The 25,386-nt window shown below is 55.2% G+C and overlaps 1 protein-coding gene across 2 annotated transcripts in view; it reads right to left on the bottom strand.

The window, feature by feature from the left end:
• Nucleotides 1-677: 677 nt before the first annotated feature.
• The window catches only part of RHPN1 (rhophilin Rho GTPase binding protein 1), a 58,396-nt gene continuing 33,687 nt past the window's right edge, over nucleotides 678-25,386 (bottom strand). For both annotated transcript variants that reach the window (XM_072151010.1, XM_072151011.1), the window contains 12 exons: nucleotides 24,918-24,993; nucleotides 24,578-24,655; nucleotides 22,104-22,228; nucleotides 21,873-22,039; nucleotides 21,609-21,796; nucleotides 14,677-14,833; nucleotides 12,373-12,486; nucleotides 10,278-10,472; nucleotides 10,120-10,196; nucleotides 9,092-9,238; nucleotides 8,838-8,996; nucleotides 678-2,026 (listed from right to left, as the gene is read on the bottom strand). In XM_072151010.1, coding sequence (XP_072007111.1) covers nucleotides 1,811-2,026; nucleotides 8,838-8,996; nucleotides 9,092-9,238; nucleotides 10,120-10,196; nucleotides 10,278-10,472; nucleotides 12,373-12,486; nucleotides 14,677-14,833; nucleotides 21,609-21,796; nucleotides 21,873-22,039; nucleotides 22,104-22,228; nucleotides 24,578-24,655; nucleotides 24,918-24,993 — 1,699 coding nt within the window. In that variant the 3' untranslated portion in view covers nucleotides 678-1,810. The remainder of the gene's footprint in view (nucleotides 2,027-8,837; nucleotides 8,997-9,091; nucleotides 9,239-10,119; nucleotides 10,197-10,277; nucleotides 10,473-12,372; nucleotides 12,487-14,676; nucleotides 14,834-21,608; nucleotides 21,797-21,872; nucleotides 22,040-22,103; nucleotides 22,229-24,577; nucleotides 24,656-24,917; nucleotides 24,994-25,386) is intronic.

The following is a 25,386-nucleotide window of genomic DNA, read 5'->3' on the forward strand; positions in this document are numbered from 1 at the left end:
AGCGCCTGCTTCCCCCCCCCCATGTCCAGCGCCTGCCCCCCCCCCATGTCCATGTCCAGCGCCTGCTCCCCCCCATGTCCAGCGCCTGCTCCCCCCCATGTCCAGCGCCTGCCCCCCCCCCTTGTCCAGCGTCTGCCCCCCCCCATGTCCATGTCCAGCGCCTGCCCCCCCCCATGTCCAGCGCCTGCTCCCCCCCCCCCCCATGTCCAGCGCTTCCCCCCCCCCCCATGTCCAGCATCTGCTCCCCCCCCATGTCCAGCGCCTGCCCCCCCCCTTGTCCAACGCCTGCCCCCCCCCCCCATGTCCATGTCCAGCGCCTGCTTCCCCCCCCCCCATGTCCAGCGCCTGCCCCCCCCCCATGTCCATGTCCAGCGCCTGCTCCCCCCCCATGTCCAGCGCCTGCTCCCCCCCATGTCCAGCGCCTGCCCCCCCCCTTGTCCAGCGTCTGCCCCCCCCCATGTCCATGTCCAGCGCCTGCCCCCCCCCATGTCCAGCGCCTGCTCCCCCCCCCCCCATGTCCAGCGCTTCCCCCCCCCCCCATGTCCAGCATCTGCTCCCCCCCCATGTCCAGCGCCTGCCCCCCCCCCATGTCCAGCGTCTGCCCCCCCCATGTCCAGCGCCTGCCCCCCCCCCCATGTCCAGAGTCTGCCCCTCCCCGCACAGACATCGGCGTGTAACACGGGAACCGGCGTTTATTTCCTCGTCTCGTCCACAATTATTATAAATTATCTTTTACATTTATGTACAGAATATAAGAGACCCCCCCCCTCGCCTGGGGGCGGTCAGGACACTAGGGGGCGCTGCTGGCAGTGGGGTCCAGACACCAGGGGGCGCTGTGGTGCGCTCAGGGCAGTAGGGGGCCTTTCTGGCAGTGGTGGGCACTGTGATGCACTTAGTACACTAGGGGGCACTACTGCTAGTAGGGTCCAGACACCAGGGGGCGCTGTGGTGCGCTCAGGGCAGTAGGGGGCACTACTGCTAGTAGGGTCCAGACACCAGGGGGCGCTGTGGTGCGCTCAGGGCAGTAGGGGGCACTACTGCTAGTAGGGTCCAGACACCAGGGGGCACTGTGGTGCGCTCAGGGCAGTAGGGGGCACTACTGCTAGTAGGGTCCAGACACCAGGGGGCGCTGTGGTGCGCTCAGGGCAGTAGGGGGCACTACTGCTAGTAGGGTCCAGACACCAGGGGGCGCTGTGGTGCGCTCAGGGCAGTAGGGGGCACTACTGCTAGTAGGGTCCAGACACCAGGGGGCGCTGTGGTGCGCTCAGGGCAGTAGGGGGCACTACTGCTAGTAGGGTCCAGACACCAGGGGGCGCTGTGGTGCGCTCAGGGCAGTAGGGGGCACTACTGCTAGTAGGGTCCAGACACCAGGGGGTGCTGTGGTGCGCTCAGGGCAGTAGGGGGCACTACTGCTAGTAGGGTCCAGACACCAGGGGGCACTGTGGTGCGCTCAGGGCAGTAGGGGGCACTACTGCTAGTAGGGTCCAGACACCAGGGGGCGCTGTGGTGCGCTCAGGGCAGTAGGGGGCACTACTGCTAGTAGGGTCCAGACACCAGGGGGCGCTGTGGTGCGCTCAGGGCAGTAGGGGGCACTACTGCTAGTAGGGTCCAGACACCAGGGGGCGCTGTGGTGCGCTCAGGGCAGTAGGGGGCACTACTGCTAGTAGGGTCCAGACACCAGGGGGCGCTGTGGTGCGCTCAGGGCAGTAGGGGGCACTACTGCTAGTAGGGTCCAGACACCAGGGGGCGCTGTGGTGCGCTCAGGGCAGTAGGGGGCACTACTGCTAGTAGGGTCCAGACACCGGGGGGCTCAGTACATGGACTCGTTGCTCTGCACGGCGCTGTACGGCAGCTGGAGGGCGCTGAGGTTGGGGATGTTCGGGCTCCTCTTGGCCGGGTTCCTCCTGCGGTTCCACAGTTGCAGCGCACTGGAGCGTTTACCGGACGCCATCGTCTTCCTACCGTTCTCCTTATTCCCCTTCAGGATCTCACTGGACGTCAGCATCGAAGATTTCTTATCCAAAGCCTGGAGAGAGGGAGGAGCGTTATACCGGAGCGTAATATACAGGAGAGAGGGAGGAGCGTTACCGGAGCGTAATATACAGGAGAGAGGGAGGAGCGTTATACCGGAGCGTAATATACAGGAGAGAGGGAGGAGCGTTACCGGAGCGTAATATACAGGAGGGGGGAGGAGCGTTACCGGAGCGTAATATACAGGAGGGGGGGAGGAGCGTTATACCGGAGCGTAATATAATATACAGGAGAGAGGGAGGAGCGTTATACCGGAGCGTAATATACAGGAGAGGGAGGAGCGTTATACCGGAGAGTAATATAATATACAGGAGAGAGGGAGGAGCGTTATACCGGAGAGTAATATAATATACAGGAGAGAGGGAGGAGCGTTATACCGGAGAGTAATATAATATACAGGAGGGGGAGGAGCGTTATACCGGAGAGTAATATAATATACAGGAGGGGGGGGGGGGGAGCGTTATACCGGAGCGTAATATACAGGAGAGAGGGAGGAGCGTTACCGGAGCGTAATATACAGGAGAGGGGGAGGAGCGTTACCGGAGCGTAATATACAGGAGAGGGGGAGGAGCGTTACCGGAGCGTAATATACAGGAGGGGGGAGGAGTGTTACCGGAGCGTAATATACAGGAGAGAGGGAGGAGCGTTACCGGAGCGTAATATACAGGAGAGAGGGGGAGGAGCGTTACCGGAGCGTAATATACAGGAGAGAGGGAGGAGCGTTACCGGAGCGTAATATACTGGAGAGAGGGAGGAGCGTTACCGGAGCGTAATATACAGGAGAGAGGGAGGAGCGTTATACCGGAGAGTAATATAATATACAGGAGGGGGAGGAGCGTTATACCGGAGAGTAATATAATATACAGGAGGGGGAGGAGCGTTATACCGGAGAGTAATATAATATACAGGAGGGGGAGGAGCGTTATACCGGAGAGTAATATAATATACAGGAGAGGGAGGAGCGTTATACCGGAGAGTAATATAATATAGAGGAGGGGGAGGAGCGTTATACCGAAGAGTAATATAATATACAGGAGAGGGAGGAGCGTTATACCGGAGAGTAATATAATATACAGGAGGGGGAGGAGCGTTATACCGGAGAGTAATATAATATAGAGGAGGGGGAGGAGCGTTATACCGGAGAGTAATATAATATACAGGAGGGGGAGGAGCGTTATACCGGAGAGTAATATAATATACAGGAGGGGGAGGAGCGTTATACCGGAGAGTAATATAATATACAGGAGGGGGGGAGGAGCGTTATACCGGAGAGTAATATAATATACAGGAGAGGGAGGAGCGTTATACCGGGAGAGTAATATAATATACAGGAGGGGGAGGAGCGTTATACCGGAGAGTAATATAATATACAGGAGGGGGAGGAGCGTTATACCGGAGAGTAATATAATATACAGGAGGGGAGAGGAGCGTTATACCGGAGAGTAATATAATATACAGGAGGGGGGAGGAGCGTTATACCGGAGAGTAATATAATATACAGGAGGGGGGGAGGAGCGTTATACCGGAGAGTAATATAATATACAGGAGAGGGAGGAGCGTTATACCGGAGAGTAATATAATATACAGGAGGGGGAGGAGCGTTATACCGGAGAGTAATATAATATAGAGGAGGGGGAGGAGCGTTATACCGGAGAGTAATATAATATACAGGAGAGGGAGGAGCGTTATACCGGAGAGTAATATAATATACAGGAGGGGGAGGAGCGTTATACCGGAGAGTAATATAATATACAGGAGGGGAGGAGCGTTATACCGGAGAGTAATATAATATACAGGAGGGGGAGGAGCGTTATACCGGAGAGTAATATAATATACAGGAGGGGGGAGGAGCGTTATACCGGAGAGTAATATAATATACAGGAGGGGAGGAGCGTTATACCGGAGAGTAATATAATATACAGGAGAGAGGGAGGAGCGTTATACCGGAGAGTAATATAATATACAGGAGAGGGAGGAGCGTTATACCGGAGAGTAATATAATATACAGGAGGGGGAGGAGCGTTATACCGGAGAGTAATATAATATAGAGGAGGGGGAGGAGCGTTATACCGGAGAGTAATATAATATACAGGAGAGGGGGGGGGGGAGCGTTATACCGGAGAGTAATATAATATACAGGAGAGGGAGGAGCGTTATACCGGAGAGTAATATAATATACAGGAGGGGGAGGAGCGTTATACCGGAGAGTAATATAATATACAGGAGGGGGAGGAGCGTTATACCGGAGAGTAATATAATATACAGGAGGGGGAGGAGCGTTATACCGGAGAGTAATATAATATACAGGAGGGGAGAGGAGCGTTATACCGGAGAGTAATATAATATACAGGAGGGGGGGAGGAGCGTTATACCGGAGAGTAATATAATATACAGGAGGGGGGGAGGAGCGTTATACCGGAGAGTAATATAATATACAGGAGAGGGAGGAGCGTTATACCGGAGAGTAATATAATATACAGGAGGGGGAGGAGCGTTATACCGGAGAGTAATATAATATAGAGGAGGGGGAGGAGCGTTATACCGGAGAGTAATATAATATACAGGAGAGGGAGGAGCGTTATACCGGAGAGTAATATAATATACAGGAGGGGGAGGAGCGTTATACCGGAGAGTAATATAATATACAGGAGGGGGAGGAGCGTTATACCGGAGAGTAATATAATATACAGGAGGGGGAGGAGCGTTATACCGGAGAGTAATATAATATACAGGAGGGGGGAGGAGCGTTATACCGGAGAGTAATATAATATACAGGAGGGGGAGGAGCGTTATACCGGAGAGTAATATAATATACAGGAGAGAGGGAGGAGCGTTATACCGGAGAGTAATATAATATACAGGAGAGGGAGGAGCGTTATACCGGAGAGTAATATAATATACAGGAGGGGGAGGAGCGTTATACCGGAGAGTAATATAATATAGAGGAGGGGGAGGAGCGTTATACCGGAGAGTAATATAATATACAGGAGGGGGAGGAGCGTTATACCGGAGAGTAATATAATATACAGGAGAGGGAGGAGCGTTATACCGGAGAGTAATATAATATACAGGAGGGGGAGGAGCGTTATACCGGAGAGTAATATAATATACAGGAGGGGGAGGAGCGTTATACCGGAGAGTAATATAATATACAGGAGGGGGGGAGGAGCGTTATACCGGAGAGTAATATAATATACAGGAGAGGGAGGAGCGTTATACCGGAGAGTAATATAATATACAGGAGGGGGGGAGGAGCGTTATACCGGAGAGTAATATAATATACAGGAGGGGGAGGAGCGTTATACCGGAGAGTAATATAATATACAGGAGGGGGGGAGGAGCGTTATACCGGAGAGTAATATAATATACAGGAGGGGGGGGGAGCGTTATACCGGAGAGTAATATAATATACAGGAGGGGGAGGAGCGTTATACCGGAGAGTAATATAATATACAGGAGGGGGGGAGCGTTATACCGGAGAGTAATATAATATACAGGAGGGGGAGGAGCGTTATACCGGAGAGTAATATAATATACAGGAGAGGGAGGAGCGTTATACCGGAGAGTAATATAATATACAGGAGAGGGAGGAGCGTTATACCGGAGAGTAATATAATATACAGGAGGGGGAGGAGCGTTATACCGGAGAGTAATATAATATACAGGAGGGGGAGGAGCGTTATACCGGAGAGTAATATAATATACAGGAGGGGGGGGGGGGAGCGTTATACCGGAGAGTAATATAATATACAGGAGGGGGGGAGGAGCGTTATACCGGAGAGTAATATAATATACAGGAGGGGGGAGGAGCGTTATACCGGAGAGTAATATAATATACAGGAGAGGGAGGAGCGTTATACCGGAGAGTAATATAATATACAGGAGGGGGAGGAGCGTTATACCGGAGAGTAATATAATATACAGGAGGAGGAGGAGCGTTATACCGGAGAGTAATATAATATACAGGAGGGGAGGAGCGTTATACCGGAGAGTAATATAATATACAGGAGGGGGGGGGGGGGAGCGTTATACCGGAGAGTAATATAATATACAGGAGGAGGAGGAGCGTTATACCGGAGAGTAATATAATATACAGGAGGGGGGAGGAGCGTTATACCGGAGAGTAATATAATATACAGGAGGGGGGGGGGGGAGCGTTATACCGGAGAGTAATATAATATACAGGAGGGGGGGGGGAGCGTTATACCGGAGAGTAATATAATATACAGGAGGGGGGGAGGAGCGTTATACCGGAGAGTAATATAATATACAGGAGAGGGGGAGGAGCGTTATACCGGAGAGTAATATAATATACAGGAGGGGGAGGAGCGTTATACCGGAGAGTAATATAATATACAGGAGGGGGAGGAGCGTTATACCGGAGAGTAATATAATATACAGGAGGGGGAGGAGCGTTATACCGGAGAGTAATATAATATACAGGAGGGGGGGAGGAGCGTTATACCGGAGAGTAATATAATATACAGGAGAGGGAGGAGCGTTATACCGGAGAGTAATATAATATACAGGAGGGGGGGAGGAGCGTTATACCGGAGAGTAATATAATATACAGGAGGGGGAGGAGCGTTATACCGGGAGAGTAATATAATATACAGGAGGGGGAGGAGCGTTATACCGGAGAGTAATATAATATACAGGAGGGGGGGGGAGCGTTATACCGGAGAGTAATATAATATACAGGAGGGGGGGGGGGGAGCGTTATACCGGAGAGTAATATAATATACAGGAGGGGGGAGGAGCGTTATACCGGAGAGTAATATAATATACAGGAGGGGGGGGAGCGTTATACCGGAGAGTAATATAATATACAGGAGAGGGAGGAGCGTTATACCGGAGAGTAATATAATATACAGGAGGGGGAGGAGCGTTATACCGGAGAGTAATATAATATACAGGAGGGGGAGGAGCGTTATACCGGAGAGTAATATAATATACAGGAGAGGGAGGAGCGTTATACCGGAGAGTAATATAATATACAGGAGGGGGGGGGAGCGTTATACCGGAGAGTAATATAATATACAGGAGAGGGGGGAGGAGCGTTATACCGGAGAGTAATATAATATACAGGAGAGGGAGGAGCGTTATACCGGAGAGTAATATAATATACAGGAGAGGGAGGAGCGTTATACCGGAGAGTAATATAATATACAGGAGGGGGGGAGGAGCGTTATACCGGAGAGTAATATAATATACAGGAGGGGGAGGAGCGTTATACCGGAGAGTAATATAATATACAGGAGGGGGAGGAGCGTTATACCGGAGAGTAATATAATATACAGGAGGGGGGAGGAGCGTTATACCGGAGAGTAATATAATATACAGGAGGGGGAGGAGCGTTATACCGGAGAGTAATATAATATACAGGAGAGGGAGGAGCGTTATACCGGAGAGTAATATAATATACAGGAGGGGGGGGAGGAGCGTTATACCGGAGAGTAATATAATATACAGGAGGGGAGGAGCGTTATACCGGAGAGTAATATAATATACAGGAGGAGGGGGAGGAGCGTTATACCGGAGAGTAATATAATATACAGGAGGGGGAGGAGCGTTATACCGGAGAGTAATATAATATACAGGAGGGGAGGAGCGTTATACCGGAGAGTAATATAATATAGAGGAGGGGGAGGAGCGTTATACCGGAGAGTAATATAATATACAGGAGAGGGAGGAGCGTTATACCGGAGAGTAATATAATATACAGGAGAGGGAGGAGCGTTATACCGGAGAGTAATATAATATACAGGAGAGAGGGAGGAGCGTTATACCGGAGAGTAATATAATATACAGGAGAGGGGGGAGGAGCGTTATACCGGAGAGTAATATAATATACAGGAGGGGGAGGAGCGTTATACCGGAGAGTAATATAATATACAGGAGGGGGAGGAGCGTTATACCGGAGAGTAATATAATATACAGGAGAGGGAGGAGCGTTATACCGGAGAGTAATATAATATACAGGAGAGAGGGAGGAGCGTTATACCGGAGAGTAATATAATATACAGGAGGAGGGGAGGAGCGTTATACCGGAGAGTAATATAATATACAGGAGGGGGAGGAGCGTTATACCGGAGAGTAATATAATATACAGGAGGGGAGGAGCGTTATACCGGAGAGTAATATAATATACAGGAGAGGGGGGAGGAGCGTTATACCGGAGAGTAATATAATATACAGGAGAGGGGGGGGGGAGCGTTATACCGGAGAGTAATATAATATACAGGAGGAGGAGGAGCGTTATACCGGAGAGTAATATAATATACAGGAGAGGGGGGGAGGAGCGTTATACCAGAGAGTAATATAATATACAGGAGAGAGGGAGGAGCGTTATACCGGAGAGTAATATAATATACAGGAGGGGGAGGAGCGTTATACCGGAGAGTAATATAATATACAGGAGAGGGAGGAGCGTTATACCGGAGAGTAATATAATATACAGGAGGGGGAGGAGCGTTATACCGGAGAGTAATATAATATACAGGAGGGGGAGGAGCGTTATACCGGAGAGTAATATAATATACAGGAGGGGGAGGAGCGTTATACCGGAGAGTAATATAATATACAGGAGATATCTAAAGCTTCTCAGGTAATATGAAGAGGCAGACATTCTGGATTCTGGGACCTCTGGTTCTGTCGTTGGTCCGGCGCCGGTCCATGATACACAGCAGCACAGAGGAATAAGCAGATGGCTGCAGCTTGTGAGATAACAGGCAGCACCTTGGGGGTGTGTCTCTAAGCAGCAGTGATCCCGCCCCTGAGGAGACATATCACACCCCTTTTCTCACCGTATTCTGGGGGTCGGCGCTGTGGAAGGTCACGACCTCTATGTCTGCCCCTTCCTGCCCCGTTTCCTTCAGCATCTGGACGACTTGAGAATGTTTTGCCCACCTGCAGTCCTCCCCATTCACAGACACGATGTAGGAGCCCTCCTTTACCCCGGCACACTGTAACGGAAGAGGGGGAGGTCAGCGAGCAGGAGGGTGATTGCACAGCTCCTCACCCAGCTTTCCCAGATCATTTCTGGTGACCGGATACATACGGCAGCGCAGCCTCCGGGGACCACTCCTGCGATAAGAACCGGGGAGTCGCCCCTCAAGGTGAAACCAAATCCCTCATCTCCGGGGTCCAGGCGAACCTTCTGTGCCGGGCGCCACCTGTGCTTAGCCGAGAAGACCGACACCGGACCCTGCAAGGCAAGCGGAGAGGGCGGGTCATGTGCCTGCTGGAAGGAGGAGCCTGAGGACAGCACCCACCCAGCAGGAGGAGCCCAAGCCAGAGAACCCCCTGCCGCAGAAGGAGGAGCCTAAACCAGAACCCCCCTCAGAAGGAGGAGCCTAAACCAGAACCCCCCTCAGAAGGAGGAGCCTAAACCAGAACCCCCCTCAGAAGGAGGAGCCTAAACCAGAACCCCCCTCAGAAGGAGGAGCCTAAACCAGAACCCCCCTCAGAAGGAGGAGCCTAAACCAGAACCCCCCCCTCAGAAGGAGGAGCCTAAACCAGAACCCCCCCTCAGAAGGAGGAGCCTAAACCAGAACCCCCCCTTCAGAAGGAGGAGCCTAAGCCAGAGAACCCCCCTCAGAAGGAGGAGCCTAAACCAGAACCCCCCCTGAGAAGGAGGAGCCTAAACCAGAACCCCCCTGAGAAGGAGGAGCCTAAACCAGAACCCCGCCCCCCCCCTTCAGAAGGAGGAGCCTAAACCAGAACGCCCCCTCAGAAGGAGGAGCCTAAACCAGAACCCCGCCCCCTTCAGAAGGAGCCTAAGCCAGAGAACCCCTTGCCGCAGAAGGAGGAGCCTAAACCAGAACCACCCCCCCTCAGAAGGAGGAGCCTAAGTCAGACACTCCCCTCAGAGGTTGGAGCCTGAGCAGGACAGCCCTCAACAGGAGCCAGTGTGGGGCAGCCCCCCTATGAGAAGAGACTGAGAACCCCCCACAGGAGCGGCCTAATCAGGACAGCCCAGAACAGGAGGAGCTTAGGCCAAACAACAGGAGGAGCCTGAAAGGTACAACCCCCAGGTAGACAGTTGATCAGGCGCCGTCGCCCAGTGGTCGCCTCCTATGTCCTCACCAGTCGGTGGAAAATGTCGTGCACTTTGACCCTGGAGAACATCGGGGTCGTCACCTCCGGCTTTTGATGGGTTTTTGCTGAAAAGAAGAAGAAGAAGAAGAAATATTCCAGGAGGAGAATCCTCAGAACTTCCCCCCAGGAGCAGAGAGTGATCTTACGCTGGACGTCGGGGGCTTCTCCCGTCTCAAAGAAGTCGTCCTCGTGGTCGATGTCGGAGTATTTACACAGGGACCTCTTGTGGGTCAGCGCCAGAACCTCCTGCAGGATGTCCATCTTACGCAGGATCTTACACAGACCGTGGATCCGCATCGCCTCCTCGTGTCCAATCACCGCCCTCTTCAGGTGCGCCTTACCTGCAGGTATAGGGGGTAAGTATAGAGGCCTGCCCCAACCATTCACCCCCCAGTATAGGGAGTCGGGGCAGGTTACCCCCCCAGGATAGGGGTCGGGGCAGGTTACCCCCCAGTATAGGGAGTCGGGGCAGGTCACCCCCCAGTATAGAGGTCGGGGCAGGTTACCCCCCAGTATAGGGAGTCGGGGCAGGTCACCCCCCAGTATAGGGGTCGGGGCAGGTCACCCCCCAGTATAGGGGTCGGGGCAGGTCACCCCCCAGTATAGGGGTCGGGGCAGGTTACCCCCCAGTATAGGGGGTCGGGGCAGGTTACCCCCCAGTATAGGGGGTCGGGGCAGGTTACCCCCCCAGTATAGGGGTCGGGGCAAGTTACCCCCCCAGTATAGGGGTCGGGGCAGGTCACCCCCCAGTATAGGGGTCGGGGCAGGTCACCCCCCAGTATAGGGAGTCGGGGCAGGTCACCCCCCAGTATAGAGGTCGGGGCAGGTTACCCCCCAGTATAGGGAGTCGGGGCAGGTCACCCCCCAGTATAGGGGTCGGGGCAGGTCACCCCCCAGTATAGGGGTCGGGGCAGGTCACCCCCCAGTATAGGGGTCGGGGCAGGTTACCCCCCAGTATAGGGGGTCGGGGCAGGTTACCCCCCAGTATAGGGGGTCGGGGCAGGTTACCCCCCCAGTATAGGGGTCGGGGCAGGTTACCCCCCAGTATAGGGGTCGGGGCAAGTTACCCCCCCAGTATAGGGGTCGGGGCAGGTCACCCCCCAGTATAGGGGTCGGGGCAGGTCACCCCCCAGTATAGGGAGTCGGGGCAGGTCACCCCCCAGTATAAGGGGTCGGGGCAGGTTACCCCCCAGTATAAGGGGTCGGGGCAGGTTACCCCCCAGTATAAGGGGTCGGGGCAGGTCACCCCCCAGTATAGAGGTCGGGGCAGGTTACCCCCAGTATAGGGATCGGGGCAGGTTACCCCCCAGTATAGAGGTTGGGGCAGGTTACCCCCCCAGTATAGGGGTCGGGGCAGGTCACCCCCCAGTATAGAGGTCGGGGCAGGTTACCCCCCAGTATAGAGGTCGGGGCAGGTTACCCCCCAGTATAAGGGGTCGGGGCAGGTTACCCCCCAGTATAAGGGGTCGGGGCAGGTCACCCCCCAGTATAGAGGTCGGGGCAGGTCACCCCCCAGTATAGGGGTCGGGGCAGGTCACCCCCCAGTATAGGGGTCAGGGCAGGTTACCCCCCAGTATAGAGGTCGGGGCAGGTTACCCCCCAGTATAGGGGTCGGGGCAGGTCACCCCCCAGTATAGAGGTCGGGGCAGGTTACCCCCCAGTATAGGGGTCGGGGCAGGTTACCCCCCAGTATAAGGGGTCGGGGCAGGTTACCCCCCAGTATAAGGGGTCGGGGCAGGTTACCCCCCAGTATAAGGGGTCGGGGCAGGTCACCCCCCAGTATAAGGGGTCGGGGCAGGTCACCCCCCAGTATAAGGGGTCGGGGCAGGTTACCCCCCAGTATAAGGGGTCGGGGCAGGTTACCCCCCCAGTATAGGGGTCGGGGCAGGTTACCCCCCAGTATAAGGGGTCGGGGCAGGTTACCCCCCAGTATAGGGGTCGGGGCAGGTTACCCCCCAGTATAGGGGTCGGGGCAGGTTACCCCCCAGTATAGGGATCGGGGCAGGTTACCCCCAGTATAGGGATCGGGGCAGGTTACCCCCCAGTATAGGGATCGGGGCAGGTTACCCCCCAGTATAGGGATCGGGGCAGGTTACCCCCCAGTATAGGGGTCGGGGCAGGTTACCCCCCAGTATAGGGGTCGGGGCAGGTTACCCCCCAGTATAGGGGTCGGGGCAGGTTACCCCCCAGTATAGGGGTCGGGGCAGGTTACCCCCCAGTATAGGGATCGGGGCAGGTTACCGAGCTTCCGCCTCTCCTCCGGGTCCTGGAGTAAAATGCTGGAGCCCTCTGGAGCAGAGACGTGGAACTGCAAGAAAATCTTCTCATCTTCTATCAGCTCCAACCCTGACGAGGCTGAAACACAGTAACGGAAACACGATGTGCTGATACACAGTAACGGATACATGATGTGCTGATACACAGTAACGGATACACGATGCGCTGATACATAGTAACGGATACATGATGTGCTGATACATAGTAACGGATACACGATAAGCTGATACACAGTAACGGAAACACGATGAGCTGATACACAGTAACGGATACACGATGTGCTGATACATAGTAACGGATACATGATGTGCTGATACACAGTAACGGATACACGATGCGCTGATACACAGTAACGGATACACGATGCGCTGATACACAGTAACGGATACACGATGCGCTGATACACAGTAACGGATACACGATGCGCTGATACACAGTAACGGATACACGATGAGCTGATACACAGTAACGGATACACGATGTGCTGATACACAGTAACGGATACACGATGCGCTGATACACAGTAACGGATACATGATGAGCTGATACACAGTAACGGATACACGATGTGCTGATACACAGTAACGGATACATGATGAGCTGATACACAGTAACGGATACACGATGAGCTGATACACAGTAACGGATACATGATGTGCTGATACACAGTAACGGATACACGATGAGCTGATACACAGTAACGGATACACGATGAGCTGATACACAGTAACGGATACACGATGTGCTGATACACAGTAACGGATACACGATGAGTTGATACACAGTAACGGATACACGATGAGCTGATACACAGTAACGGATACACGATGTGCTGATACACAGTAACGGATACACGATGAGTTGATACACAGTAACGGATACACGATGAGCTGATACACAGTAACGGATACACGATGTGCTGATACACAGTAACGGATACACGATGAGTTGATACACGATGAGCTGATACACAGTAACGGATACACGATGAGCTGATACACAGTAACGGATACACGATGAGCTGATACACAGTAACGGATACACGATGAGCTGATACACAGTAACGGATACATGATGAGCTGATACACAGTAACGGATACACGATGCGCTGATACACAGTAACGGATACACGATGCGCTGATACACAGTAACGGATACACGATGCGCTGATACACAGTAACGGATACACGATGAGCTGATACACAGTAACGGAAACACGATGAGCTGAAACACAGTAACGGATACACGATGTGCTGATACACAGTAACGGATACACGATGCGCTGATACACAGTAACGGATACATGATGAGCTGATACACAGTAACGGAAACACGATGAGCTGAAACACAGTAACGGATACACGATGCGCTGATACACAGTAACGGATACACGATGCGCTGATACACAGTAACGGATACACGATAAGCTGATACACAGTAACGGATACACGATGAGCTGATACACAGTAACGGATACACGATGTGCTGATACACAGTAACGGATACACGATGTGCTGATACACAGTAACGGATACACGATGTGCTGATACACAGTAACGGATACACGATGAGCTGATACACAGTAACGGATACACGATGAGCTGATACATAGTAACGGATACACAATGGTAATAAGAAGGAGCCCCCCAATAATCCGGGACCCCCAGGACTCGGTGGCGCCCCCTCCCCCGCACACTGTTACATAGCACACTGCAAGGAATTCAGATTAAGAGATTGTGGCTGATAATCCGGGATTTACATTGTGGACCCCGGGCCCCGGATCAGAGCAGTAAGAATGGGGCCTATTGTTGCCCGGGGTCAGGGCAGTAGGTGACACATCGTTAACCCCATCACTGCTGGACTACGTGACCTCACAGGGGGAGGCACACAGAAGAATCCAACCTCATGCCTCTTATATCTATAGGATCTTACAAGGTGCGGCCCCCTAATCCGCTGTGCGCTGGGGGGGTCTCCTGATGAACTGGGGGTGCAGGAAGATATACGGCCACCCCTGAATAACTTTCTTATTAGTCACCATGTGATCTCCAAATCCCCTGCACTGATAGAGATCTACATAATAAGCCCCTCGCTCCCCTCCGCCACCACTAGGGGGAGCTCAGGACATGACTGCAGACCCATTACACAGACCCTGTGCTAACACAATCTGCAGTCAGCTCTGGAGCTCCCCCTAGTGGTGGCGGCAGACGGCGGCTGTTTCTATGCAGGGGATTTGGAGCTTTGTGTTAGGAAGGACCTGCAGATACTCACTGGGGAAGTCGCAGAGGGCGCAGGCAGCGTGATAGTGGGACAGAGCCGTGAAATGTTCAGCTTTCACTCGAACCATGGTGGTCCAGGAAAAGGGGACGTAGTCCTTAACGGGCGGATGCATCATAGTCCTGTACACGAGCGTGTAGACGTCCTCAACCTGGAGACGGGCAACAGAGACCTCAGCCCGAGGCAGAGACAGAGGAGCCCAGACCAGAGGAGGGCACAGAGACAGAGGAGCCCGGACCAGAGGAGAGCACAGAGACAGAGGAGCCCAGACCAGAGGAGGGCACAGAGACAGAGGAGCCCAGACCAGAGGAGGGCACAGAGACAGAGGAGCCCAGACCAGAGGAGAAAACAGAGACAGAGGAGCCCAGAGCAGAGGAGAGCACAGAGACAGAGGAGCCCAGACCAGAGGAGAAAACAGAGACAGAGGAGCCCAGAGCAGAGGAGAGCACAGAGACAGAGGAGCCCGGACCAGAGGAGAGCAGAGACAGAGGAGTCTGGACCAGAGGAGAGCACAGAGACAGAGGAGCCGAGACCAGAGAAGAGCACAGAGACAGAGGAGCCCAGAGCAGAGGAGAGCACAGAGACAGAGGAGCCCGGACCAGAGGAGAGCACAGAGACAGAGGAGCCCAGACCAGAGGAGAGCACAGAGACAGAGGAGTCTGGACCAGAGGAGAGCACAGAGACAGAGGAGCCGAGACCAGAGGAGAGCACAGAGACAGAGGAGCCCGGACCAGAGGAGAGCACAGAGACAGAGGAGTTTGGACCAGAGGAGGGCACAGAGACAGAGGAGCCCAGAGCAGAGGAGAGACAGAGGAGCCGAGACCAGAGGAGAGCACAGAGACAGAGGAGTCTGGACCAGAGGAGAGCACAGAGACAGAGGAGCCGAGACCAGAGGAGAGCACAGAGACAGAGGAGCCGAGACCAGAGGAGGGCACAGAGACAGAGGAGCCGAGACCAGAGGAGGGCACAGAGACAGAGGAGCCCAGAGCAGAGGAGAGCACAGAGACAGAGGAGCCCAGACCAGAGGAGGGCACAGAGACAGAGGAGCCCAGACCAGAGGAGAGCACAGAGACAGAGGAGCCCAGACCAGAGGAGAGCACAGAGACAGAGGAGCCCAGACCAGAGGAGGGCACAGAGACAGAGGAGAGCACAGAGACAGAGGAGCCGAGACCAGAGGAGGGCACAGAGACAGAGGAGAGCACAGAGACAGAGGAGCCGAGACCAGAGGAGAGCACAGAGACAGAGGAGCCGAGACCAGAGGAGAGCACAGAGACAGAGGAGCCGAGACCAGAGGAGGGCACAGAGACAGAGGAGCCGAGACCAGAGGAGGGCACAGAGACAGAGGAGCCCGGACCAGAGGAGAGCACAGAGACAGAGGAGCCCGGACCAGAGGAGAGCACAGAGACAGAGGAGGGCACAGAGACAGAGGAGAGCACAGAGACAGAGGAGAGCACAGAGACAGAGGAGCCGAGACCAGAGGAGGGCACAGAGACAGAGGAGAGTAGAGAGACAGAGGAGCCCAGACCAGAGGAGAGCACAGAGACAGAGGAGCCCAGACCAGAGGAGAGCACAGAGACAGAGGAGCCGAGACCAGAGGAGGGCACAGAGACAGAGGAGCCCAAACCAGAGGAGAGCACAGAGACAGAGGAGCCCGGACCAGAGGAGAGCACAGAGACAGAGGAGCCGAGACCAGAGAAGAGCACAGAGACAGAGGAGCCCAGAGCAGAGGAGAGCACAGAGACAGAGGAGCCCGGACCAGAGGAGAGCACAGAGACAGAGGAGCCCGGACCAGAGGAGAGCACAGAGACAGAGGAGTCTGGACCAGAGGAGAGCACAGAGACAGAGGAGCCGAGACCAGAGGAGAGCACAGAGACAGAGGAGCCCGGACCAGAGGAGAGCACAGAGACAGAGGAGTCTGGACCAGAGGAGGGCACAGAGACAGAGGAGCCCAGAGCAGAGGAGAGACAGAGGAGCCGAGACCAGAGGAGAGCACAGAGACAGAGGAGTCTGGACCAGAGGAGAGCACAGAGACAGAGGAGCCGAGACCAGAGGAGAGCACAGAGACAGAGGAGCCGAGACCAGAGGAGGGCACAGAGACAGAGGAGCCGAGACCAGAGGAGGGCACAGAGACAGAGGAGCCCAGAGCAGAGGAGAGCACAGAGACAGAGGAGCCCAGACCAGAGGAGGGCACAGAGACAGAGGAGCCCAGACCAGAGGAGAGCACAGAGACAGAGGAGCCCAGACCAGAGGAGAGCACAGAGACAGAGGAGCCGAGACCAGAGGAGGGCACAGAGACAGAGGAGAGCACAGAGACAGAGGAGCCGAGACCAGAGGAGGGCACAGAGACAGAGGAGAGCACAGAGACAGAGGAGCTAGGACCAGAGGAGAGCACAGAGACAGAGGAGCCGAGACCAGAGGAGAGCACAGAGACAGAGGAGCCCAGACCAGAGGAGGGCACAGAGACAGAGGAGCCGAGACCAGAGGAGGGCACAGAGACAGAGGAGCCCGGACCAGAGGAGAGCACAGAGACAGAGGAGCCCGGACCAGAGGAGAGCACAGAGACAGAGGAGGGCACAGAGACAGAGGAGAGCACAGAGACAGAGGAGAGCACAGAGACAGAGGAGCCGAGACCAGAGGAGGGCACAGAGACAGAGGAGAGTAGAGAGACAGAGGAGCCCAGACCAGAGGAGAGCACAGAGACAGAGGAGCCGAGACCAGAGGAGGGCACAGAGACAGAGGAGCCCAAACCAGAGGAGAGCACAGAGACAGAGGAGCCCGGACCAGAGGAGAGCACAGAGACAGAGGAGCCGAGACCAGAGAAGAGCACAGAGACAAAGGAGAGCACAGAGACAGAGGAGCCGAGAACAGAGGAGGGCACAGAGACAGAGGAGCCCGGACCAGAGGAGAGCACAGAGACAGAGGAGAGCACAGAGACAGAGGAGCCCAGACCAGAGGAGAGCACAGAGACAGAGGAGCCGAGACCAGAGGAGAGCACAGAGACAGAGGTGCCGAGACCAGAGGAGAGCACAGAGACAGAGGTGCCGAGACCAGAGGAGAGCACAGAGACAGAGGAGCCGAGACCAGAGGAAAACACAGAGACAGAGGAGCCGAGACCAGAGGAGATCACAGAGACAGAGGAGCCGAGAACAGAGGAGAGCACAGAGACAGAGGAGCCGAGAACAGAGGAGGGCACAGAGACAGAGGAGCCCGGACCAGAGGAGAGCACAGAGACAGAGGAGCCCGGACCAGAGGAGAGCACAGAGACAGAGGAGCCCGGACCAGAGGAGAGCATAGAGACAGAGGAGCCCGGACCAGAGGAGAGCACAGAGACAGAGGAGCCGAGACCAGAGGAGAGCACAGAGACAGAGGAGAGCACAGAGACAGAGGAGAGCACAGAGACAGAGGAGCCGAGACCAGAGAAGAGCACAGAAACAGAGGAGCCGAGACCAGAGGAGGGCAAAGAGACAGAGGAGCCGAGACCAGAGGAGAGCACAGAGACAGAGGAGCCTGGACCAGAGGAAAGCACAGAGACAGAGGAGCCCGGACCAGAGGAGAGCACAGAGACAGAGGAGCCCGGACCAGAGGAGAGCATAGAGACAGAGGAGCCCGGACCAGAGGAGAGCACAGAGACAGAGGAGCCGAGACCAGAGGAGAGCACAGAGACAGAGGAGAGCACAGAGACAGAGGAGAGCACAGAGACAGAGGAGAGCACAGAGACAGAGGAGAGCACAGAGACAGAGGAGCCGAGACCAGAGAAGAGCACAGAAACAGAGGAGCCGAGACCAGAGGAGGGCAAAGAGACAGAGGAGCCGAGACCAGAGGAGAGCACAGAGACAGAGGAGCCTGGACCAGAGGAAAGCACAGAGACAGAGGAGCCCGGACCAGAGGAGAGCACAGAGAAGAGCACAGAGACAGAGGAGCCGAGACCAGAGGAGAGCACAGAGAAGAGCACAGAGACAGAGGAGCCCAGACCAGAGGAGAGCACAGAGACAGAGGAGCCCAGACCAGAGGAGAGCACAGAGACAGAGGAGCCGAGACCAGAGGAGAGCACAGAGACAGAGGAGCCCGGACCAGAGGAGAGCACAGAGAAGAGCACAGAGACAGAGGAGCCGAGACCAGTGGAGGGCACAGAGACAGAGGAGCCCAGACCAGAGGAGAGCACAGAGACAGAGGAGCCGAGACCAGAGGAGAGCACAGAGACAGAGGAGCCGAGACAAGAGGAGAGCACAGAGACAGAGGAGCCTGGACCAGAGGAAAGCACAGAGACAGAGGAGCCCGGACCAGAGGAGAGCACAGAGAAGAGCACAGAGACAGAGGAGCCGAGACCAGAGGAGGGCACAGAGACAGAGGAGCCCAGACCAGAGGAGAGCACAGAGACAGAGGAGCCGAGACCAGAGGAGAGCACAGAGACAGAGGAGCCGAGACAAGAGGAGAGCACAGAGACAGAGGAGAGCACAGAGACAGAGGAGAGCACAGAGACAGAGGAGCCTAGAACAGAGGAGGGCAAAGAGACAGAGGAGCCGAGACCAGAGGAGAGCACAGAGACAGAGGAGCCTGGACCAGAGGAAAGCACAGAGACATAGGAGCCCAGACCAGAGAAGAGCACAGAGACAGAGGAGCCGAGACCAGAGGAGAGCACAGAGACAGAGGAGCCCAGACCAGAGGAGAGCACAGAGACAGAGGAGCCCAGACCAGAGGAGAGCACAGAGACAGAGGAGCCTGGACCAGAGGAGAGCACAGAGACAGAGGAGCCCGGACCAGAGGAGAGCACAGAGACAGAGGAGCCCAGACCAGAGAAGAGCACAGAGACAGAGGAGCCGAGACCAGAGGAGGGCACAGAGACAGAGGAGCCCAGAGCAGAGGAGAGCACAGAGACAGAGGAGCCGAGACCAGAGGAGAGCACAGAGACAGAGGAGAGCACAGAGACAGAGGAGCCGAGACCAGAGGAGAGCACAGAGACAGAGGAGAGCACAGAGACAGAGGAGCCCGGACCAGAGGAGAGCACAGAGACAGAGGAGCCGAGACCAGAGGAGGGCACAGAGACAGAGGAGCCGAGACCAGAGGAGGGCACAGAGACAGAGGAGCCGAGACCAGAGGAGGGCACAGAGACAGAGGATCCCGGACCAGAGGAAAACACAGAGACAGAGGAGCCCAGACTAGATGACGGCAGTAGTAGCTGAACCCTGACCTGATGAGGGCAGTAGTAGCTGAGCCCCTGACCTGATGAGGGCTGTAGTAGCTGAGCCCCTGACCTGATGAGGGCAGTAGTAGCTGAGCCCCTGACTAGTTGAAGGCAGTAGTAGCTGAGCCCCTGACCTGATGAGGGCAGTAGTAGCTGAGCCCCTGACCTGATGAGGGCAGTAGTAGCTGAGCCCCTGACTAGATGAAGGCAGTAGTAGCTGAGCCCCTGACCTGATGAGGGTAGTAGTAGCTGAGCTCCTGACCTGATGAGGGCAGTAGTAGCTGAGCCCCTGACCTGATGAGGGCAGTAGTAGCTGAGCCCCTGACCTGATGAGGGCAGTAGTAGCTGAGCCCCTGACCTGATGAGGGCAGTAGTAGCTGAGCCCCTGACTAGATGAGGGCAGTAGTAGCTGAGCCCCTGACCTGATGAGGGCAGTAGTAGCTGAGCCCCTGACCTGATGAGGGCAGTAGTAGCTGAGCCCCTGACCTGATGAGGGCAGTAGTAGCTGAGGCCCTGACCTGATGAGGGCAGTAGTAGCTGAGGCCCTGACCTGATGAGGGCAGTAGTGGCTGAGCCCATGACTTGATGAGGGCAGTAGTGGCTGAGCCCATGAGTTGATGAGGGCAGTAGTAGCTGAGGCCCTGACCTGATGAGGGCAGTAGTGGCTGAGCCCATGACTTGATGAGGGCAGTAGTAGCTGAGGCCCTGACCTGATGAGGGCAGTAGTAGCTGAGGCCCTGACCTGATGATGGCAGTAGTAGCTGAGGCCCTGACCTGATGAGGGCAGTAGTAGCTGAGGCCCTGACCTGATGAGGGCAGTAGTAGCCGAGCCCATGACTTGATGATGGCAGTAGTAGCTGAGGCCCTGACCTGATGAGGGTAGTAGTAGCTGAGCCCCTGACCTGATGAGGGCAGTAGTAGCTGAGCCCCTGACCTGATGCAGGAAGTAGTAGCTGAGCCCCTGACCTGATGAGGGTAGTAGTGGCTGAGCCCCTGACCTGATGAGGGCAGTAGTAGCTGAGGCCCTGACCTGATGAGGGCAGTAGTAGCTGAGGCCCTGACCTGATGATGGCAGTAGTAGCTGAGGCCCTGACCTGATGAGGGCAGTAGTAGCTGAGGCCCTGACCTGATGAGGGAAGTAGTAGCCGAGCCCATGACTTGATGATGGCAGTAGTAGCTGAGGCCCTGACCTGATGAGGGCAGTAGTAGCTGAGCCCCTGACCTGATGAGGGCAGTAGTAGCTGAGGCCCTGACCTGATGAGGGAAGTAGTAGCCGAGCCCATGACTTGATGATGGCAGTAGTGGCTGAGGCCCTGACCTGATGAGGGCAGTAGTAGCTGAGGCCCTGACCTGATGAGGGCAGTAGTAGCTGAGGCCCTGACCTGATGAGGGAAGTAGTAGCCGAGCCCATGACTTGATGATGGCAGTAGTAGCTGAGGCCCTGACCTGATGAGGGCAGTAGTAGCTGAGCCCCTGACCTGATGAGGGCAGTAGTGGCTGAGGCCCTGACCTGATGAGGGCAGTAGTAGCTGAGGCCCTGACCTGATGAGGGCAGTAGTAGCTGAGCCCCTGACCTGATGAGGGCAGTAGTGGCTGAGGCCCTGACCTGATGAGGGCAGTAGTAGCTGAGGCCCTGACCTGATGCGGGTAGTAGTAGCTGAGCCGCTGACCTGATGAGGGTAGTAGTGGCTGAGCCCCTGACCATATTTGGGCCACTCTCCTCCCCCCAGTAGGGGGCGCTCACCCTGGCCGCCTCCTGTGCCATCTGTATTTGGGTGATGAAATTATTCTGTGGATTTTCCAGCACAAACTTCTCGTAGACGCACTCCTGGACCTGCGCCACCATCAGGCGCACCAGCATGTTCAGGGAGGCGCCGCTCATGTCCAGGCTCGGGGCGTTGGAGAAATTCTCCTTTAAGAAGTTGAAGCATCCTGAGGGTGAGAAGAGATGATCAGAAAGACCCCACAGGTCGGGCCGGGACCACCCCCATGTCATGTGACCACGTACCAGCCGCCTTCTGGAAAGCATCGATGGCCGCGCTCACCCCTTGCAGCGACTGCCGGTCCTGCCTCGCCCCGATCTGGGTGTACAGAGCCCCCATATTGAACAGTACGCTGCCCTTCTCAAAAGCCAGAGCCCGCTGGCAGGAGGGGACCCCCGTCAGAGAGTCGTACCTGGAAGGAGACCCCAAATGTCAGCTGTGCCCACCATAGTGTATGGCTGACCCCCAATACTGACCAGTGGAAGAAGACCCCCAGGGAGCGGTGCGGGGGGAAGAAGCGCTGCTCCAGGTAGTACAGCTGGTTGTAGTACTCCATCAGGAGCTCCAGGCCCAACTCACTGCGACTCGGGGTCCTCATGGCCTGGAGAGACAGAACGCAGCTCTGGATGTGACCGGAGCACAGGCCACAGTGTAACAGCAGAATGTAAGTGCAGCTCTGGATGTGACCGGAGCACAGGCCACAGTGTAACAGCAGAATGTAAGTGCAGCTCTGGATGTGACCGGAGCACAGGCCACAGTGTAACAGCAGAATGTAAGTGCAGCTCTGGATGTGACCGGAGCACAGGCCACAGTGTAATAGCAGGAATGTAAGTGCAGCTCTGGATGTGACCGGAGAACAGGCCACAGTGTAACAGCAGAATGTAAGTGCAGCTCTGGATGTGACTGGAGCACAGGCCACAGTGTAATAGCAGGAATGTAAGTGCAGCTCTGGATGTGACCGGAGAACAGGCCACAGTGTAACAGCAGAATGTAAGTGCAGCTCTAGATGTGACCGGAGCACAGGCCACAGTGTAACAGCAGGAATGCGAGTGCAGCTCTGGATGTGACCGGAGCACAGGCCACAGTGTAACAGCAGAATGTAAGTGCAGCTCTAGATGTGACCGGAGCACAGGCCACAGTGTAACAGCAGGAATGTAAGTGCAGCTCTGGATGTGAGCGGAGCACAGGCCACAGTGTAACAGCAGGAATGCGAGTGCAGCTCTGGATGTGACCGGAGCACAGGCCACAGTGTAACAGCAGAATGTAAGTGCAGCTCTAGATGTGACCGGAGCACAGGCCACAGTGTAACAGCAGGAATGTAAGTGCAGCTCTGGATGTGAGCGGAGCACAGGCCACAGTGTAACAGCAGGAATGTAAGTGCAGCTCTGGATGTGAGCGGAGCACAGGCCACAGTTTAACAGCAGAATGTAAGTGCAGCTCTGGATGTGAGCGGAGCACAGGCCACAGTTTAACAGCAGGAATGTAAGTGCAGCTCTGGATGTGAGCGGAGCACAGGCCACAGTGTAACAGCAGGAATGTAAGTGCAGCTCTGGATGTGAGCGGAGCACAGGCCACAGTGTAACAGCAGAATGTAAGTGCAGCTCTGGATGTGAGCGGAGCACAGGCCACAGTTTAACAGCAGAATGTAAGTGCAGCTCTGGATGTGACCGGAGCACAGGCCACAGTGTAACAGCAGAATGTAAGTGCAGCTCTGGATGTGACCGGAGCACAGGCCACAGTGTAATAGCAGGAATGTAAGTGCAGCTCTGGATGTGACCGGAGAACAGGCCACAGTGTAACAGCAGAATGTAAGTGCAGCTCTGGATGTGACCGGAGCACAGGCCACAGTGTAACAGCAGAATGTAAGTGCAGCTCTGGATGTGACCGGAGCACAGGCCACAGTGTAACAGCAGGAATGCGAGTGCAGCTCTGGATGTGACCGGAGAACAGGCCACAGTGTAACAGCAGAATGTAAGTGCAGCTCTGGATGTGACCGGAGCACAGGCCACAGTGTAACAGCAGGAATGCGAGTGCAGCTCTGGATGTGACCGGAGCACAGGCCACAGTGTAACAGCAGAATGTAAGTGCAGCTCTAGATGTGACCGGAGCACAGGCCACAGTGTAACAGCAGGAATGTAAGTGCAGCTCTGGATGTGAGCGGAGCACAGGCCACAGTTTAACAGCAGAATGTAAGTGCAGCTCTGGATGTGACCGGAGCACAGGCCACAGTGTAACAGCAGAATGTAAGTGCAGCTCTGGATGTGACCGGAGAACAGGCCACAGTGTAACAGCAGAATGTAAGTGCAGCTCTGGATGTGACCGGAGCACAGGCCACAGTGTAACAGCAGAATGTAAGTGCAGCTCTGGATGTGACCGGAGCACAGGCCACAGTGTAACAGCAGGAATGTAAGTGCAGCTCTGGATGTGACCGGAGAACAGGCCACAATGTAACAGCAGGAATGCAAGTGCAGCATCGGATGTGATTGGAGGAGAAGAAAAAGTAGTCTGGGTGTGAGTGGAGTGTAAGATATGACTGCAGATCTGGATGAGAGTGGAGTGTGAGATATGACTGCAGATCTGGATGAGAGTGGAGTGTGAGATATGACTGCAGATCTGGATGAGAGTGGAGTGTGAGATATGACTGCAGATCTGGATGAGAGTGGAGTGTGAGATATGACTGCAGATCTGGATGAGAGTGGAGTGTTAGATGCGATGTAACAGGTGAACAATAGATGCAGATCTGGATGTGAGTGGAGTGTGAGATATGACTGCAGATCTGGATGTGAGTGGAGTGTTAGATGCGATGTAACAGGTGAACTATAGATGCAGATCTGGATGTGAGTGGAGTGTGAGATATGACTGCAGATCTGGATGTGAATGGAGTGTGAGATGTAATGTAACAGATAAGCCATAGATGCAGCTCTGGGTGTGAGCAGATGTTCCTCTTCACCTGTCGCAGCTCCATGAATTCGGTGATTTCCTTCTCGTAGAGGGCAGAGTCCTCCCCGTAGTGATCCAGTATAAAGTCCTGGTGGAGATAAGACATCTCAGTCACCCCAATATTATAGACTGGTCACATCTGGGGGCCCCCATAAAGCACAAGTCATTGATGGCCCCCCGAGGCTCCAGGACCCCAGGCATTACACATAGACTTACCTGCAGATACAAGGAGACCTGGTGTGGTGTTTAGCATAGAGCAGCAGGGGGCAGTAGTGAGACATGAGCTCCAGTAACATCACACCAGAAAATCATCAAACTTAAATTAAGTTAAAAAAAATTTGGGGACTCACCTTCAGGGGATCCATCAGATCCAGATCTTTTGTCTCCTTCAGGCCTAACGGAATCATAGGAACACTGATCCCTTCACTGAAAGACAGAGCAGAATCTGCATTGAGATGGGGAATAGGCGCCCCCAGGGACATGGTACAGGCGCCCCCAGGGACATGGTACAGGCGCCCCCAGGGACATGGTACAGGCGCCCCCAGGGACATGGTACAGGCGCCCCCAGGGACATGGTACAGGCGCCCCCAGGGACATGGTACAGGCGCCCCCAGGGACATGGTACAGGCGCCCCCAGGGACATGGTACAGGCGCCCCCAGGGACATGGTACAGGCGCCCCCAGGGACATGGTACAGGCGCCCCCAGGGACATGGTACAGGCGCCCCCAGGGACATGGTACAGGCGCCCCCAGGGACATGGTACAGGCGCCCCCAGGGACATGGTACAGGCGCCCCCAGGGACATGGTACAGGCGCCCCC

This window comes from Engystomops pustulosus, chromosome 5 (genome assembly GCF_040894005.1).
Source record: "Engystomops pustulosus chromosome 5, aEngPut4.maternal, whole genome shotgun sequence".
Taxonomy (NCBI): Eukaryota; Metazoa; Chordata; class Amphibia; order Anura; family Leptodactylidae; genus Engystomops; species Engystomops pustulosus.